At 41.3% G+C, this 18,355-nt stretch overlaps 2 protein-coding genes across 3 annotated transcripts; both read left to right on the forward strand.

Annotated features, from left to right (window-relative positions):
• The first annotated feature begins 1,821 nt into the window (after nt 1-1,821).
• Nucleotides 1,822-10,468, forward strand: mfsd11 (major facilitator superfamily domain containing 11). The gene is made up of 11 exons (XM_086057562.1): nt 1,822-2,068; nt 3,665-3,788; nt 3,907-3,962; nt 5,133-5,417; nt 5,502-5,560; nt 5,624-5,792; nt 7,714-7,757; nt 7,950-8,015; nt 8,088-8,391; nt 9,833-9,968; nt 10,091-10,468. The coding sequence occupies exons 2-11, from the start codon at nt 3,693-3,695 to the stop codon at nt 10,253-10,255; spliced, it is 1,380 nt and encodes a 459-aa protein (XP_085913688.1). The 5' UTR covers nt 1,822-2,068; nt 3,665-3,692; the 3' UTR covers nt 10,256-10,468.
• Nucleotides 10,469-11,662: 1,194 nt separating this feature from the next.
• LOC147181558 (uncharacterized) lies at nt 11,663-16,395 on the forward strand. 2 transcript variants are annotated; one of them, XM_086084901.1, is made up of 10 exons: nt 11,663-11,878; nt 12,078-12,158; nt 12,231-12,366; nt 12,448-12,533; nt 13,735-13,899; nt 14,210-14,320; nt 14,703-14,771; nt 14,878-14,993; nt 15,943-16,014; nt 16,104-16,395. In XM_086084901.1, exons 1-10 carry the CDS (start codon nt 11,663-11,665, stop codon nt 16,309-16,311), a joined length of 1,260 nt encoding a protein of 419 aa, XP_085941027.1. In that variant the 3' UTR covers nt 16,312-16,395. The 2 variants fall into 2 exon arrangements, with proteins under 2 accessions (XP_085941027.1, XP_085941035.1); XM_086084909.1 differs by lacking the exons at nt 15,943-16,014; nt 16,104-16,395 and adding an exon at nt 15,670-15,776.
• Nucleotides 16,396-18,355: the final 1,960 nt, after the last annotated feature.

Here is an 18,355-nt window from a genome sequence, read left to right on the forward strand (position 1 = left end):
CTTGATATACGTAGGTCGATTTCCAAAATGTCCACGTCTTGCACACGCTTCCAAAACACTTGAGTTTTAGTACATTCAAAAAATATGTGGTCTATTGTCTCTACACCATTCTCACAGAAAGCACATGCATTATCATCTATTTTAAATATTTTTCTTCTTCTTCTTTTTTTTAGCAAATCTTTAGCAGCAAGTGTGTCCCTTTCACTTTTGGTGGAATAGGAAGTTTTAAATAAAGTGGTCTTAGCTTTGTAATAGCAGTTTTGTCATATTTATTTCCTATGTTATTGTTGTTGCTTTTACCAGGGAAAATAGTTTCAGTACGACACTGTCTAATGAATTTGTTTGTACATTTTTTTGTCAGTGAGACAAATCCCTTGAATATTAATGGTACCCAATTGTGTGTTGACACGTTGACTATATTTTTTTGTGAGAAAAACAAATTTCTTAGGCAGTGCTTTCGCCAATCGTCAATCAAATTCAAATCTAGGACAATAGAAACTATATTTGCCATAAAATTGCTCAGAACTCAGCATAGTACCATCTGTGTTTATCAAATGTACAGTAGATTCTATATATTCTTATTCATTCAATCTTTATACAACAATGTCTTGTTTCTACATAGTTTTTACCTGTTGTTCCACATTATATTTGAGTGTGGTGAGTAATTGTATACATAGTACAAGAGTTTCCAATACAATAATACCTGCTTATTGAACTCTGATAATTTAAGTGGTAATTTGTTTATTGTAAAATCACACACGTCATATTTTTAGCCCACCTATTTTGTTAAATATAAAGTTTGTGACACAGTACCAAATAGCGTTAGGGTTGTTAAACCAATTAATTTTGAGTGTTCCATTAAGACAATCAAAATTTATAACCTTCTTCACCATCTTGTATTTCTTTAACCATTTGACCTTTTCTAAGATAGTGAGGCCTGTTCCTCTGAATAAAATTAAAATTTATGGTATTAATTGTTTTAATTACTTTGTTTGAAACAGCTGTGGTACAACTTGGGTATATTATTCTTGATAGACTTTCCATTTTTGTTAAGTAAATACGCCCTAAAATGGAGATATCCCTCTGAAGCCAAATATTTCATTTGGATTTGCACTCTTTAAGTTTGTTTTCAAAGTGCGTAGTAAAATTGCACAACGCTGGACGATGGATGGGCAGACACCACGGACAACAATGCCGCTTATCGCCCAAAGATATCTATTAGTAAATTGAATCGCAGTCATAGTTTGCTTCCTTACCATCTTTGAAAGACTTGAATACGGACTATCAGACGTTATGTGAAGAGGTCTCAAATTATTTATGTTTTTCATGTGAGACTGGATACTGAAGTTGGCTTGTCGAAGTGTAAAATGCCTTGCTGTTCTTTTATTATGCTTTTCGTTGTTTGTAAAACAAACGTTGTCTCCAATCGAGAGTTTGTAAATTGTTTTGTGTAAAAAAAAAGAAAAGAAAAAAAAAGATATACTGTATATGAGTGAAGCCACTAGCGGCCATTTTACTTTGGCACTCTGATAAATGAAAACATGTGAAGCTTTTTCATATGCGTGTGCATTTACTTTTTTTGTTTTACCTAAACAAACATGAATATCGAAACATTTCTAGTTGAACAGTCGCGTGATCATGACAAACATTTTAACCCGGAAGCGGAAACATAGGGCGTGTCTTTACTGCGGTGGGGAGGGGTGGGGGCATCAACAACAAATCTACATATCAAATGGATGAGCTACAGTATGACATTTCCAGTCATCCCTGCTTTTTGTACATCTAGCATTTGATGCTTAGCGTTTAGCTTGTGACGTTGTGGGTCAGCTGACGTCTTCTTAAATCACATGATTTCAGATTTTCGGGTTCGTCTTCTGCTTGTTTAGGATTGTGAGAGGACGACAACTTTGTAGAAAGTCGGCTTCTATCGTCATGGTGGATTTTTTGGGTCCATACAAAGAAGCTCGATGACAAGTGCTAAGATCTAGGTATCAACCTGAGCTTAGCCTAGTTTACCCTGTCTCTTCAAGAGGCAAATAAGAAAGCGACAAGAACTGCCGCCTCCTGCGTAAGTGGACAAACACATATTTAATTTACCTTTATACGTTTAATTAATCAAAATTCACGTTTGCGGCTCATTTTACCACCAATTGTATTAAGTATTTGCAAGGATGGGAAATGTATTTAAGATTACAGTAGAACCTCAAATTACAAATTGAATTTGTTCCGTGAGCCTGTTGTAACATGAAACGTTAATAAATCAAGCCGTCAAGGTAATGTTTCCCATCGAAATGAATACAATGCAATTTTCCATCTATCAAAATCCAGCTCCAAAATTAAGTTATACTTACATTTTTAAGGGACAGTCACAGTATGTAGATTTTTATATTTTAATGTTCTTTCGTTTTAATAAACGAAATGGATATTTTTGCCGTGACCGGCAACCCACCACCTTGCACCATTTTTGCAGTGAATCGCGCGAAAATTAAAATTAAAAATTCTGCGCGAGTGCATGTGAAAACATGTGAAGACTACGTGGCGGTCCTACTACCATTTCTTGACATTTATCTAGTTAAAGTTATCTTAAAAGTAAATAGTAATTAGTACATATGCAACAAACAAATTGTACAATTTGATGTGCACAAAATCAACATACAAAACATAAAATAATAATAATCGTAATAAAAACATCACGAACCAGACAAAATTTGAGTGTTGACATTCTCCATTCTCATTCATAGCAATTGGTGCGCGAATGTGAATGTAACATATTTGGGGGTGGGACGGATGAATGGCTTTTCAATTCATTTCAATGGACAAAATACATTTGATATGTGGGTACATTGAGCTAGGACAGGGATAGGCAAGTTCAGTCCTAGAGAGCCGCAGTCCTGCATGTTTTTGGTGTCTCCTGCCTACAACCCAGGTGTTTCAAATCATCAGCTCATCATTACGTTCTGAGGGAGCCTCTCAGTTGTGTTCGAGGAGAGAGACATAAAAAAAACATGCAGGACTGTGGCTCTCTAGGACCGAACTTGCCTACCCCTGAAGTTAGGGCTGGGCAATAAATCGGATTAATTCGATACATCGTCATTTTAAAAATCGAATCGTTGAAAATTTGCTCAATCGTGACATTGAATTTTGTCTTGTGGATTATTAAAAGCTGTTGTTCTTATGTTCTGTTATATTCAAATGTTTTTGTGAGTTGTCATTTTGCACATGTGGCAGAATGCTGGATGGGTGGTTTACAAGACATGTTTACAATAGCTACCAACTACAAGAACAAACGATGAATGTTACATTTATGTTAAAACTCATTTAGAATTAGTATACATTATTGTTGTCTGAACATTTTTGCACAGGAATTATTTTTGAATAAATGAAATCTTTAAATAAATGTTTGTTGGGTTTATTAGATTAAAATCGATCAAAATCGTAATAGTCCTAAATGACTGCAAAGATTTTATTTTTTGCCCATATCGCCCAGCCCTACCTGAGCTAGGAGCTTGGAATTAAACTCGAAAGTCAATGTATGTTGATAATTGTTAATCCTTTTGACCGATACATTTTGCAGACCAGACGTGTTACTAAGACACCTGAAGACTTTTACATTGTGAAAAAAATATCCCATTGTACCCTGAGCATCCTCTCGCCTCTTCATCAGATGTTGTGACGTCAACACATGCTTCCAAATGGGTCCTGACGGCAAGAAGATGATGAACGTCATCGTCCTGGGCGTGGCCTTCATGTTCATCTTCACCGCCTTCCAGACGTGCGGCAACATCGAGGTAGGCCAGCTGTGCGTCAGCCACATGTCACTCCACACAACATGCTCCACGTCATGCCGTGACACTCTCTGCATCACTCTGGGCGCGCGTGAACGCTGACATGTCTTGGTTTGTGCAGCAAACGGTCATCAAGAGCTTCAACAGCACCACCTTCCACGCCAGCGGATACACGAGGTAAAACCCCACAAATCTATATATACACATATATATGCTGTGGATATTAAAAGTCTATACACACCTGTTTAAATAGCTGTTTTTCCACCAACAAGCTCAGGATCTCTGAGTTCTGGGTAAAGGAAGTTCTTGGTTGTAAAAGTTCCGCAGGGAAACACAAATTATAAATTCCCTCACAGTGTCTTAGAGTTCTCTGTAATTAATTCAATAGAGTTTGATGACGTATGAGTTTGATGAGCTCAGCCAATATACCCCCCCCCCCCCCCCCACCGTCAGCCTTGGTCAGTGCATATGGAGGACCAAAATTCCAAATAAATAAATGACTAAATATAAAAACAAATGACTAAAAGTGAAAAACGGATATAAAAAATATAATTCAAAAATTAAATCCCCAAAAATAAATATAAATGGAAATAAAAAATATTATATATATATATATATACAAATATAATTAAATATAACACTCTGCCCTCACATTTATTTATTTCATGCTGCAGACGCTCTGCTAGGACGAAACGTTATTTATTGATTGATATTTAATTCTATTTATATGTTTATTTTTGTATTTATTTTGACATTTATTTTGACATTTATTTTGACATTTATTTTGACATTTATTTTGACATTTATTTTTAGATACATTTTTATTTTTTGAATCTCGTTTTTTATTTTTGTACTTATTTTTATTTTTATTTATTTATTTATTTGTGCATATGTGTATTTTTTTGTTATTTTTTTTCAATTTATATTTATTTATTTAGTAATTTTTGAAAATTATGTTTTGTATCCGTTTTTATTTTCACTTTTAGTCATTTATTTAGTCATTTATTTAAAATTTTGGCAGTTTTGGTCCTCCATAAGTGCAGCCCGTCCCCTCAAAGTTCCAGCTTGGCTCAAGACCCTGCTGCTAAGATAGTACTCGGATGTCCCCTGGGGAATTTAATTGAAAAACGCGCAAACTGAATACTTTTCAAGGTAAATTGAAAAGTTCTCCAAAAGTTCCGGCGGTGGAAAAGCCCCTAATGTCAGGTTTTTGTGACATAAACAACATGAAGAACAATGACTCATGATTAAAAGCGCAACATCGCAAGGGAAGCACAGTCAGGCTGGAACATAAAATATGTTAAAAATGAAACGGATGCACACTGTGTGTTTCTGTGCGTGGCGCAGCATGGCGGTGATCTACGGCGTGTTCTCGGCGTCCAATCTGCTGGCGCCGTCGGTGGTGGCGGTGGCGGGCGCGCAGCTGTCCATGTTCTTCAGCGGGCTGCTATATAGCGCTTACATCGCCGTCTTCGTGTACCCGTACACGTGGAGCTTCTACACCGCGTCCGTGCTGGTGGGCCTGGGCGCCGCCGTGCTGTGGACGGCGCAGGGCAACGTGCTGGCGCTCAACTCGGACCCGCGCACCATCGGCAGGAACAGCGGCGTCTTCTGGGCACTTCTGCAGTTCAGGTGATGCTCGTGTCGTGTGTGTGTGTGTGTGTGTGAATTTGGACACGCATGTGTTTGGTTAGTAAGATACATGTACGTTTGCAGTTTACTGTTTGGAAACCTGTTCATCTTCTTCGCCTGGCGCGGACACGAGCATATCACGGGTAGGAAGCAGCTGGCCGCGCACGTGTGTACAAGTGTTGAACTCTGCTTGTGTGCATGCGCAGACAAGGACCGGCAGACGGTGTTCATCTCCCTGACGGTCATCAGCCTGGTGGGCTGCTTCCTCTTCTTCCTCATCCGGAAGCCCGACAACGAAGTGGAAGCCGAAGCCGCTCCTGGCGACCAATCAGAGGCCCTGCTGCTGCCCTCCGACTCGGGCGACAGTGCACTCGGGTACCCGTCGACATGAGGAGGAGGCGGAGGATGTTGACAAAGTGCTTTTAATATCTTATGGTTGCCATGGTGACCTGGCCCTGCCTATTGACTCTCTAATGCCCCTCATGTTGTGCAGTCACTATGGTGACGCAGGGTAGCGAATGTAAAGGATCACTCGCAGTTTTTTTTTTCCGTGCCTAATGCCAAAAGTAAAAATTTGGTTTCTTGTGCCTATTTTAGTAGTTTAAAGCCGAAATACACTGCAAACTTTAACCCCTAATCAGTTACATATCATTTCAAACTCATTTTACGTTATTGCCCCGAGAGGGACTGTGTATAGGAATTAGTGCCATCTAGTGGTGAACTAATCAAATGTAGCAATTTTGAAGCATGTGTACTACGGTGCCTCAGAGAGACCAGATTTCACAAGGCTACCACCAATTACTACCAGTTATCATTTGGAGCGAGCAGCCTGGCAAGCAGGAGTAGCGTGAGTGGCGAGCAAGAGTGGCTAACGAGAGCGGCTAGCGGGGAAAGTTAGCAAAAGCTAGCAAGAGCACAGCAGAGGGAGACAACGGCTAGCCTGGCAAGCCACACCCACTTTCTTCAAAAAGAAAGTTGGTCTGGACAGGCGGCCATAGACAGCGATAGAAAGCGATTCGGCTTCGTCTGAAAACAGGACGGCCCAATCAAATTCGTCTATGCGTAACGTCACTCTTCAAGTTTTTCCTGCAACGACATCATTCACTACTGTCTCTTTTCAGCTAGTAGCCATGTTGGATTTTGATTCCGTCCCTGCAAAAAAAAACAAAAAACCGTCACGTCCAGCTCTTCGCTCATTGGTTCATTCCACTGTCTGTTGGCTCAGGTTTGCCCCGCCTCAGAAATGCGGTTGACTAGCGAGTGAGTCTGGATTTCCAGGCTAGACAACGGCGGGAGCGCGAATCGCGGCTCTCAGCGATGACCAGATGCAGACCCCAGCTGTGGAACGTAAGCAGCAGTCGACCCATTTGGTCCGACACTTGCTGTAAACACCACCAGATGCTAACTATGTTCGCAAACTTCTCATCCTTCGGGTATCCGTAGCAGAAAGATAGCGGCGAAAAATGTCAGTCTCCTGTATTAGCGATTACTAGAGCTACGATTATATAAAATTGCTGTGATAGAATTATTATTTTTTACATATTATTGAAATGAACTCATTCACTGCCATTGACGGCTAAAAACGTCAAAAATACATTTGAACTATTTCTATTAGTTTAACATTTTTTACCTCTTTTGTTAACAAGAGTATGAAAAGCTGGATTTTTTTTATTGTACATTTAGAACAGATATCAAATTTGTGATTAATCGTGAGTTAACTAGTAAAGTCATGCGATTAATTACGATTAAAATTTGAATCACCTGACGCCCCAAATTTTAAATATTTTCTTCTTCTTTTTTTTTTATTTTTTTTATTCATTTGCTGCCATTGACGGCTATAGCCGTGGAAAATTAATTTTAACTAATTTCTATTAGCTTAACATTTTTTTCCATTTTTGTTAACGAGTATGAAAACCTATCATTTTTTTTCATTGTACATTTAGAACAGATATACAATTTGCGATTAATCTTGAGTTAACTAGTGAAGTCATACGTTTAATTACAATGAAAAATTTTAATTGCCTGGTGCCCCTAATTTTTATTTTATTTTTTATGAATTTATGGCAGTGAATGAGTTAATAGTGTTTTTTTTGTTGTTGTAATTATTAGTTCACTACTAGATGGCAACAAACAATAGACTGTCCCTTTAAGATCGGCTTACAGAAGATTTGATCATCAAAATGGTACATGGAGAATGAATGGACAAAAATGAGCAAATTGGAGATTTTGTGTTAGTACATAACGTTTTCTCAGCTTCTTGTCTTTTTTTCCCCTTCTGAATTTGTGTCCTTGGCAGCTCGCCTCTCTCGCACGTCTGTTCGCAAGCCCTGGATGCTTTTGGTACGTGCGCACACTTCAGCCAACACAGACAAACATCAAAGCATGTAGCAGTGTGATTGCTTGCCTCCATGGCTGTTCACTTTTTGCATTTTTGTTCAAATGTTCCTTATACCAGCGATTATTATCTATAGCGCAGAATTTTGCCGTGGTTATCTGTGTGTGACAGTGTTGTGATGTCACTCTGCTCCACAGTGCGGGCATGCAAGATGTTTGTGACCAAGGAGATGCTGCTGCTCAGCCTGTCCATCGCGTACACAGGTGACTCGCTACTTCCTGTCACGTGACGCACACGCCCTGAGATCACCCTTGTCACGGCATGTGTGTCAACAGGCGTGGAGCTGACGTTCTACAGCGGCGTGTACGGCACGTGCATCGGCGCCATGACGGGCCTGGGGCCGGACGGCAAGAGCTTGATAGGGCTGTCGGGCATCTGCGTGGGCCTGGGCGAGATCCTGGGCGGGGGCACGTTCGGCGCGCTCAACAAGGGCGGCGGCCGCCTGGGCCGCAATCCCGTCGTGCTGCTGGGGCTGCTCGCGCACTACGTCGCCTTCTACCTCATCTTCATCAACATCGCTGACGACGCTCCGCTGGCGCCTGAGGGGGGAACCGAACTCATCGCATTCATACGGCCCAGGTTGATACCAAATCAAAATGGTGCACTTTGACGGTATTACAATTGCCGCTCTCGGAGGCATTCTTTTGAAATGTTTGGATGAATTAACACGCCTCATAGATTAATAGGGATTATAGATGTAGAAAGAAACTAAAACAAAACATTTGAATGTCTAAATTAATCAACATGTACAACAGTAGTTTATTCTCAGAAAATGAACGTGCTAAATTTCTGCATCAGTACAGACTCTGTGGCATTTACAGTAACACTTAAAAAAACTAAAATTACATTTTTATGCCGATTACATTTCAAATTGGCATGCTGACAAAGTTGCAGTCAGTTTTTTTTCCACAGTTGTCACAATTGAGAGGTGTGTTCAGATTCCAATAGGTCAGTACTACCAATATCGGCAAACAGAAAGCTAACATCGTAAGAATTAAGAGGATATTCTCTTAAAGGGATACTTGACTCCTTGAGCCATTTTCAGCAGTAAAAAAAAAAAAAAGTTAATTTTGTCCAGAATTAATTTGATAACTTCATTATTTTTCATTTACAATGAATACCTTTAAAAACACATTTTTCCACTCGCTGTCGACTGAAGATGATGTCACCTGTGATGAGGAAATCGGTCTGTTTTCTGGGTTTGGTCAGCAAATGGAGCCATGATTGTTCGTTCTTCCTCAGCACAGGTGATGTCTGTCATGTCATCTTCAGTTGACAGCAAGTGGCAACATTAGTAATTCAATTATTAAATTAAATTAATTATGAGAATATTTTTTTTAAAGGTATTGATTGTTCATGAAAAATAATAGTTATTACATTAATTATAGACAAAATATTATCTTTTTACTGTTGAAAATGGTTCAATGAGTCAAGTATCCCTTTAAACTTGTAACCTTGGGCATACCAAACTTTTTTTTTAAGGTTTCAAAGTTTGTAACTATTCCATCTTTGTGTGTGTGTGTGGGGGGGGGGGGGGTTTACATCCATACACGTCATACACCAACAACAAAAAAAGGGAACGGGGGTGTGATATTTATTTAAAAAAAACTAGTAGCTTTTCACTCACAAATTGTAATTAAACTCTCCTTGTAAAATTTTCTTAGAATTTCTGAGTTAAAACACTGTTAGTTTTTTTTTCCCAAGTAAATTTCACTTCCAATTTTTTTACAGTGTATTTTTTTTTAAGAAAATGGAGATCCTATAGCTCAAAAACTTTATGTGATAGAATTTTTTTTATTTGGGATTCTACACCCAAAAATGTTGTTAAAAACAGCTGTCGCACCTCATTCAACAAAAATTTTGTTCGCCATTCTAATAAATATTTGACCCAGTTAGGGTTTGCATGTTGCCATCGACAGCCATTCCACTTTCTCATGTGTTGCCCATAAATTGGATGCCAATATATGATGCCATGAGTTCACCAATAAGTGGCCACTGACTTTGTGCACGTGTGTGTCAGTGTGGGCGTGGCCTTGCTGTGCAGCTTCCTGTTGGGCTTGGGCGACAGCTGCTTCAACACGCAGCTGCTCAGCATCATCGGCTTCACCTTCCGCGACAACAGCGCCCCCGCCTTCGCCGTCTTCAAGTTCATACAGGTGAGAACTGCTCTCTCAGTTCTCATTAGAGGTGGCAAAATTAATTGTTTCATTAAACTTAGCGTTATAAGTGGTGCTTGGGAAAATGTGTCAAGTGTCACCTTGTTGCGTTTCCTCCTCAGTCCATCCTGGCGGCGTTGGCCTTCTTCTACAGCAACTTCCTCCTGCTACACTGGCAGCTCCTCATCATGGTCGTGCTGGGATTCGCCGGCTCGCTCACCTTCTTTGTTGCTGAGTGGCGGGTGCAGGCCGGCGCGGTGGAGGACTCCCGCTATGACACCATCTGATGAGGAGGATGATCCTGCTACACACATTTCCACCGCCACCAAATCTGCACGTTCACTTTATAGACACACCGAGGCATGATGGGAAATGCCGCTGGTTGCTGGATGAAGTTGATTTTATTTTTGTAACAAAAAAGAAACCTTCCGGAATGTTGAAGTTCAAAGAAGAAGGGAAAGCGGAGACAAAGGTTTAAATAAACATTACACGAGCAATAATTTGGAGTGTTTGAGACCTGTTTTGCATTCAAATGCCCGTAGACATTCAATTGCATTATCGCTGCTGCATTTCATCACCGAGCCACCGACATGTAGTCTTCACCCCCTATCAGCATGGCTAGACACACTCTAAAATCAGTTGGGTCAAAAATAACCCAATTATAGATCAAAATTGGACCGATCCACTTTATAGGTCCCAACTTTCTGGGTTGTTTCATACAAAATGACCCCATTTTTGGACCCAAGTAAAGGATGAGTTGTTTTACGCTGAAAGACCCATTTCTTGACTCAAAGTTGGTTCAAATTGACCCAAGTAGAGGATTGGTCCATTTCTGACCCATAATTGGGTTATTTTTGACCCAACTGTTTTTAGAGTGCACTACCCTAAATAATTCTAATTGCTGATAGGTGCCTCAAGATGGCACAAAGCACTACTTTTGTCCAAGTGAAGTTCCTGAAGTCACTTAAAAATTCTAACCCTAAAAGAATTAAGGAGCAATCAATTTGTGAACGCCAAACCACGAAGATGAACATAGATTCCCAGACACAAAACCGTTTTCATAGAAAGCAGCAACTAATGGCATGCTGCAATTTTTAGACTTTGACTAAAGTATAATTCACTCCAGTTTTGATCAAACACATTTCATTGCAATGAAATTCATGTAATTACAATACGATACACTCACGTTATGATAGAAGAAAAGGCTACAGAATGAATCAGTGAAATGTACAAAAATGAAATAACAAAAACTTCTTCTTTTTTTGGCTCAGTCTTTGACTGAAGAACTTTGAGTGTTGATTTTCTTATGCAAGCGATTGATAGATATATTTTGTGGAAAATGTAGGCCTTAAAAAGCTGCAATGACTGCATTTACAGGATTCCTAATAACGTTTTTCTTTTCTTGCATGCTTATTTTATCCAATGTTATTTTTTGGTGCGTGATTTTAGTTCACATTTTAACTTGATACAATGATATAACTTAATTAATATGTTTTTAATGTCTCGCGTTATTGATGGCAGAAACCCGAAAGTCCATTTTCCAAAAACAAAATGGCTTGGAAATTGAAGAGCGTCATTCAAGCAGATCCACGTTCCGATGTGGTTTGCGGTCCTTGGACTGTTGCCTAGCGACGCCGGACGCGAATGCCATCTCCCGGCAACGAACGCGCACACAACGTTGTTGGTATTGAACGATGAGGCGGGAGGACGACAACGACGTGACCTTCTCGGAACTGCTGGATTTGAGTTTCGGCGGCCCCCGCGTGGGCGCATTGGACCTGGGTTACCTGCGTCGGCTGCTGCTGGCGCTGCTCAACCGCTTGGGCATTCGGGACGTCAGCGCCGCCGAGCGGGCTTGCGGGTCGGAGCTTCTGGAACGCGTCCGGGCCTGCGAGGACGGACTGGAAGAGGTTGGACGTCCGCTTCGGCTGAGGGTTCTTGATTCTGGTCAGCTAGACAGTGTGTGTGTGGGGGGGGGGGGGGGGGGGGGGGCGTGCGCGCGCGCGTAAATAACACAGGTCATAATAAAGAAAAGAATGCCATATAGCCTATAGCTCATGAGGAATGTTTAGCTAACAACTTTCTTTAATTGCTTGTGTTCCCCGTCAGGCGCTGCGACTCGCGCAGGACGTCCAGGAGCAGATGTCGGCCATAAAGCTCCGTGCCGAGGAGCTTCACCTCCGCCAGCAGGTCTGTTACCATTTTCCCGAAATCCTGATTGCGGTTTCCTTCGTTAAATACTCTTTTGTCGGCCGTCCTCAGGGTTTCGAGTCCGCCTCGTGGCTGGACGAGTTGAAGGACGCGGGCGTTCGGCTGCGCGTTCGCGTGGACTCACTGGAGGCTGCAAAGGCGGACGGGGAGCAGATGGACGATCTGCGGCGACTCATCGGCGACACGGGTGCGGTTCCCGTGCACGCACAGCTTTCCTCACGCACGAGTTGACCTGAATTCGCTCATGTTCTTATTAATATTCGTTCAGACCGACGCGAGGCGTGCAGACGTCTGGACGAATGCGTGAGGCTCCACGAGGACGCCATCGAGCGACTCACTAAGCAATGTTGTCAGGTGAGCGACGCCAGGTGTGCAGGGTTATTATTTGTTTTGGAACTTTCATTTTAGTTTTGATTTTGTTTTGAGTTTTGTTTTTGAAATTGTGTTAATTTTAATCAATTTTCAGGGTGGTTCTGTAGTTTTTATTAGTTTTAGTTTAAAAATGCTTAGTTTTAGTTTAGTTTTAGTTTAGTTTTAGTTTAGTTTTAGTTTAGTTTTAGTTTAGTTTTAGTTTAGTTTTAGTTTAGTTTTAGTTTTAGTTTAGTTTTAGTTTAGTTTTAGTTTTAGTTTTAGTTAGTTTCAGTATTGGTTTTAGTTTTATATTGTGTACAATATTTTAAAAACACCATTGTAAAATTGGAAAAGTAACACATTTTTTACTTAATGTTATTTCGGCTGAGTTAAATAGAAAAGTCAAGCATATAGGAGTGTTGCAATCACATGATTCCGGCGGCGCAAAAAATTCAACTGGGGGTCAGGAAGTACACCCATTGAAAATGATGGAAAGAGACTATGCAAAAGCGTTGGGTGAGCCTGGACGTAGCTGATACGCTCTAAAAATAGTAAAATATCTCGGATATGATGCTTACACTCTGAGGAAAAGAGATTTTTCTGAACTCGTGTTGGATTTGCCTGGTGTGGAGGCAATCGACATCATGAACGACCTCGTCCTCCAGACATCGTACTACACCGCTAGCCAATTGAAGGCGTATATTTTTTCTTGATTAGACCGGTTGGTACAGCCAAAAACAGCACAAAACTTTGGCATTTTCTCAGCTTTTTCCTATATGGACAAATTACTTCCTGCCCCCCATCTGGGGTTGGGCCGCTTGTCGTGACGTCACATGACACCCACCTATTGGAGCAACATCATCTGAAGGTGTTTTATATCGGATACTGATAGATGACGTCACTTCTGCGTAACACACCTTCAAACGTCCTTATTCCGGTTTCTTTTCAAATACATTAAATTAATTACCAACTAAAATGAAGGACATTTTCATTATAATTATATTAGTTTCAGTTAGTTTTGTAAACATAAAATGTAGTTTCAGTTAGTTTTCGTTTTTTAAAAAGCATTTTAGTTTTTATTTTATTTCGTTAACAATTAATTTTTTTAATTTTAGTTTCAGTTTTTTCGTTATCTTAAATAACCTTAGATGACATCAACGTTTTTAAGTGAGTTTTTCTAAAGTGTCTGTCTGACCTCATGCAGCTGGACGACCTCCAAGCGGCATTGGACCGCATGATGCCATCTTTGACCTCCGAACCCTCTGACCGCAGAGGTCGCAGCCCGGACGACCTGGGCGGGAAGTTGAGTCTCCTGCTGGAGTGCAAGTTGGCAGATGGCGTGCGGCGGCAGTTGGAGGAAGACGCCAAGGTCAACGAAACAAACGCACCCAACGATGGGATGCGTGTTAGGATGTCATTGATTGTGTGTGCGCACGTTTGTGGTTTGGCATTTGTGTGTGAGCTAGCTGCCATGCGTCAAAATTCACTCAGTTAGATTCCGAGATATTACGAGACATTGGAGGAGATGGTTCAGTACGTAGGATACACATGGACGTGTGTGTGCCTGGGTGCAGTGCGTGAACATAAATAGGCTATATATAAATACTGTATATGGGCTATATATAAATATATGAATGTGTGCGTTGTATGCATGCATGCATTTGTGTGCTGGCATGCAGCTGACTGGCGGGCAGACATCCATCTTGAAACTTCAAAGTGAGTGTGACAAACTCCAAGAGGCCATCAGGCGTCTCAGTGATGACAACAAACACAAACACATCCACATCCTGGTAAACAAAACACACACACACACACATACACACACATACACAAACTGTATTAAAACCAAGTATGCACTGTTATAAGAACACTAATCAAATGATCTAAACATGCTGAAACACTTTCACATGCAAGACACACACCGTTATTAACATGCTCCATGCTTCTATGACATCATGACCATTATTATACAAGTATTAACATACTATAGACACTGTTACACTATATTGCTAACATATTGAAGTATTCACACGGTTATAAATATAAGACACTCCTTAACCCCATCGTTAACATACTGCATGTCTATTACGCCATTATTGTTATTACACAATTATTACACTGTTATAAAGCCACCCGGAGTTTTGAGAAGACAGTTTAATGGGATTTCCATAGCAACTGCTGAGGACCTCCGAGGAGCTGCAGGAGCACAAGGTCGACAAACGCTCGCTTCACGCCGAAGTTGTAAGATTCTTGTGTCGGAATGCATCGCATACCTCCGATATACCGATGATGCGTGATGGAGGTGTGTGCGTGTGTGTCTGCGTGTGCATTTGTGTATGTGTCATAGAAGAAGCAGCTCGACGAAGCTCAGCAAAAGAACCTCCAGTGGAGCCGCGAAAAGCTGCGCAGTCCAAAAGATTCTCAGCAAGATGTTGGGGATGCCACCGCTGCTGGGATCAGGAAGTAAGTTGACACGTAGTCCACTAATGAAGAAACCTGTTGTAGTGATTGGGAAGTTCAGGATGAATGAATGATTCACTCATAAATAAAATGTTCAAACTATAATGTGTTTATAGAAGTTCATGATGAATAATAATTAACTAGTAAATAATAACCATGTAGTGTGTGAGCAGTAGTGGAATAGTTTCTAATTAACTGTGTATTAAAAATAATAGTAATGTGTAATAGAGGTGTAATAGAGTAGCTTGTTAATGATCTCTTGTATGTTTATAACCATGTATAATTTGAAAGTGTAGTATGTTTATAACAGTAATAACAGTGCAGTGTGTTACAAATAGTGTAATAGCTTCTAGAATGTTTATAATCATGTAATAACAATAAAAATAGTGTAATAGAGGCATGGATCGCGTTAATGTGTAAAAGAGTATCAGGAATGAGTGAATGATTCCAAATGCAGCCATTACTTTGGGAAATTATTCATTTATTCCCAACTCGCAAATCGCTACAACAGGATTTTTCTGGGTTCACTATGTAAATTAGTTAGCAGGTAATCACTTTGGTTGATTTGGATTGCCCATAAATAACTACTACATAAACATCTGGGGAGCATAAGGGAATGAGTGAATGAATTAGTGTTCATAACATCACTTCCTGTTGTTGCTTGTGTGCATGTGCACAGACAGCTGCTGGAAACACATCATTGTTTGTCATGTGACCGTCACGTTATTAGACATCTTCACACAGCGTGAGTCCTTCTGAGAACACAGACACACTCACACAGGCACAGTGGCCTACCCAGACACATGCACACCTGCTGTCAATCCTCTTGTGTGTGTGTGTGTGTGTGTGTGTGTGTGTGTGTGTGTGTGTGTGTGTGTGTGTGTGTGTGTGTGTGTGTGTGTGTGTGTGTGTGTGTGTGTGTGTGTGTGTGTGTGTGTGTGTGTGTATGCAGTAAAAGTGTGTCAGGGGTGTGGCCTAACAGCAGCACTGGCAGCAGGCCTTTGACGGATTTGACACAATTCAGGTGAGGAACTTCAAGTTCAAATTCAAGTTGAAAGTCGTGCATTGCAATGTGCTGCAGCAGGAGGAGGTCACGTAGAGTGTCGCTTGCAGGTACCCCCCGGTATCCCGCAGCTGCGGCGGAGGGCACACCGTGACCTCGACCCCCCAGCGCCGCCTCAGTGGGTGGAGGCCCCACAGCCAGACAGTGGGGGGCGCCGCTGGGCCGGTAGGACTGCTGCCACACACACACACGCACACGCACTCGCACACACTTTTGTGTCAAGTTTGTTTTACTATCTTTGTGGGGCCATCTCAATGACATGATGCATTTCCTAGCAACTTCCCCTAAGCCCAACCATTAAAAATGATTGCCTACCCCCAACCCTTACCTGAACCTCAACCATAACCCAATTCAAACCTAAACTCTAAAACCAAATCTGGACCCTCAAACACAGGGCTTGAGTTGTGAGGACCGGCCAAAATGTCCTCACTTTCACAAAAATTTCCTCAATCTGTTGTGCAATGAGATAAACATCCATACATATTAGTGAACCAATACGCATGTGTACGCGTTCCATGGGCCTTAGTTTTTGCATACTTGCCGAAAATAAAGTCACTCAGAATTGGAACAATAGTACGGGGAAATACCTGAAATAGTGTTCATTCTTCTTGGAATTCTTGGAAGTCATCAACTTCCTGCTGCAGTGACTCAGCTCGGATGAGTCAAATGTGGTCTAGATTCCTTCCATAGTATCAGCATCGTACACCTCACACAGGACAGCTGATATCGCTTTTGGGTGCCAGATGTTGAAAAGTCAAATGGAGCCCCTCACCCTACCAAATATAAAAAATTTTCATCGCCTGATTGTTTTTGTCTACGGCGGGCGATATTTGAATGACAATGTGTGAAGGTCAACTCATTTGAACAAGTCGAGTGCATGTCGGAGCGTTCACTCATAACATGCACACTTCAAATGCCCTCCAAATGATGGTGCCTGATTCACATTATCTGCATATCGGGAGCGGCAACCCTGACCACACAGAGAGTCAACGTTCAGAGTAATTCCCCATTTGTGACTCCTAATCACTAATCACTCGACGGCCATTTTGAATATTGCGGAGTGGACCATAAAGTTGACAAGCGTGCTGAAACGGTGAATCAGATCCTCCGGTATTGGATCTCTCTAGAGGGATTTTGAGTGGATTTTTTTTTTTTAGGAACTATCTCAATCCACTCTATGAAAACCCTTTTGTTGTTGTCGTTTCAGTGAGTTTGTCGCTGCCCGAATGACCAGTGATGTCGTGACCCCACCACAGTTGCATCATGTAAATAAATCTCCTTCCTCTCCGGTGTTTTTGTTCCTCATGTGAACGTTTACAATGCGAATAAAGTTGAAAGTTTGCCTTCCTGCTGGCTTTTCTTGGGAGTCAAATCCAGTGATGTAGCACTGACAGCCTACCTTTGTTACTACTGTAAGGGTGTCACCAATTTACAATAATACAATACTAAAAGGAGCAAAAAATTAACACAACTGGAAACAAAAACACTGTAATTATATGACACTCTATCTGTAGAAAAATAACACATTAAAGAGACATAACAGTCACAAGTGTTACTAGTAACGACAACAAAGCATGATGGGAAAGGGTTTTGTTTGATTTTGGGTGTTTGTCTAGCATTTTGCTATGTGTTCCTTGTCTCTTCGCTCCTCTCGTTATGCGCAACCACGTCCACTTGTGTGTCAACCAATCAGTGCCCTCAGCCACTTGTGTCTTGCCCAGGTGTGTCTTGTCCTGTGTTTGTTCAGTCTGTGTTGGTGCATTGTTTTTGTTGTTGTGTTTTGTCCCGCCACATCTTCAAGCCACGTCACATCCAGTCACTGTAAGTCACGACGACGTGTCCTGTCATGTCGTGTCGTGTCCCGTCCGTCACACTGACCAGCCCAGTCAAGCCACGCTATCTAGCCACGTCATGACAAGCCCAGTCCAGTTGCATCCTGTCCACGCTCGTCTAGTCTTGGTTGTCTTCTCACCTCTTCTGTGTTTCATTAAAGTTTCACGTATTACACTTGATTCCTGTCCCACTATCCCTCAACCTCTCACGTCACCCATGACACCTGCGATTGCCGTTGTTTTCTTCAAGTTGGTGTCAGTCAGCCAAGTTGTGCACCAGAAGTAATGTGATTTCAAAATAAGAGTACAAATAGGAAGTGCAGTGTTCGTCATCTTGCAAGCACATTCAATTGGGGGCACACATTGGACCATGCTTTATGGACTTCTGACGTGCACGTCCCATATCGTTGACCTCAGCTGGCTCCTTCCCACTGTCACTGCGTAGGTGAGTTTTGATATCACCAGTTTTA

The sequence above is a fragment of the Leptonotus elevatus genome, chromosome 1 (genome assembly GCF_054856555.1).
Source record: "Leptonotus elevatus isolate MCC_2025b chromosome 1, RoL_Lele_1.0, whole genome shotgun sequence".
Taxonomy (NCBI): Eukaryota; Metazoa; Chordata; class Actinopteri; order Syngnathiformes; family Syngnathidae; genus Leptonotus; species Leptonotus elevatus.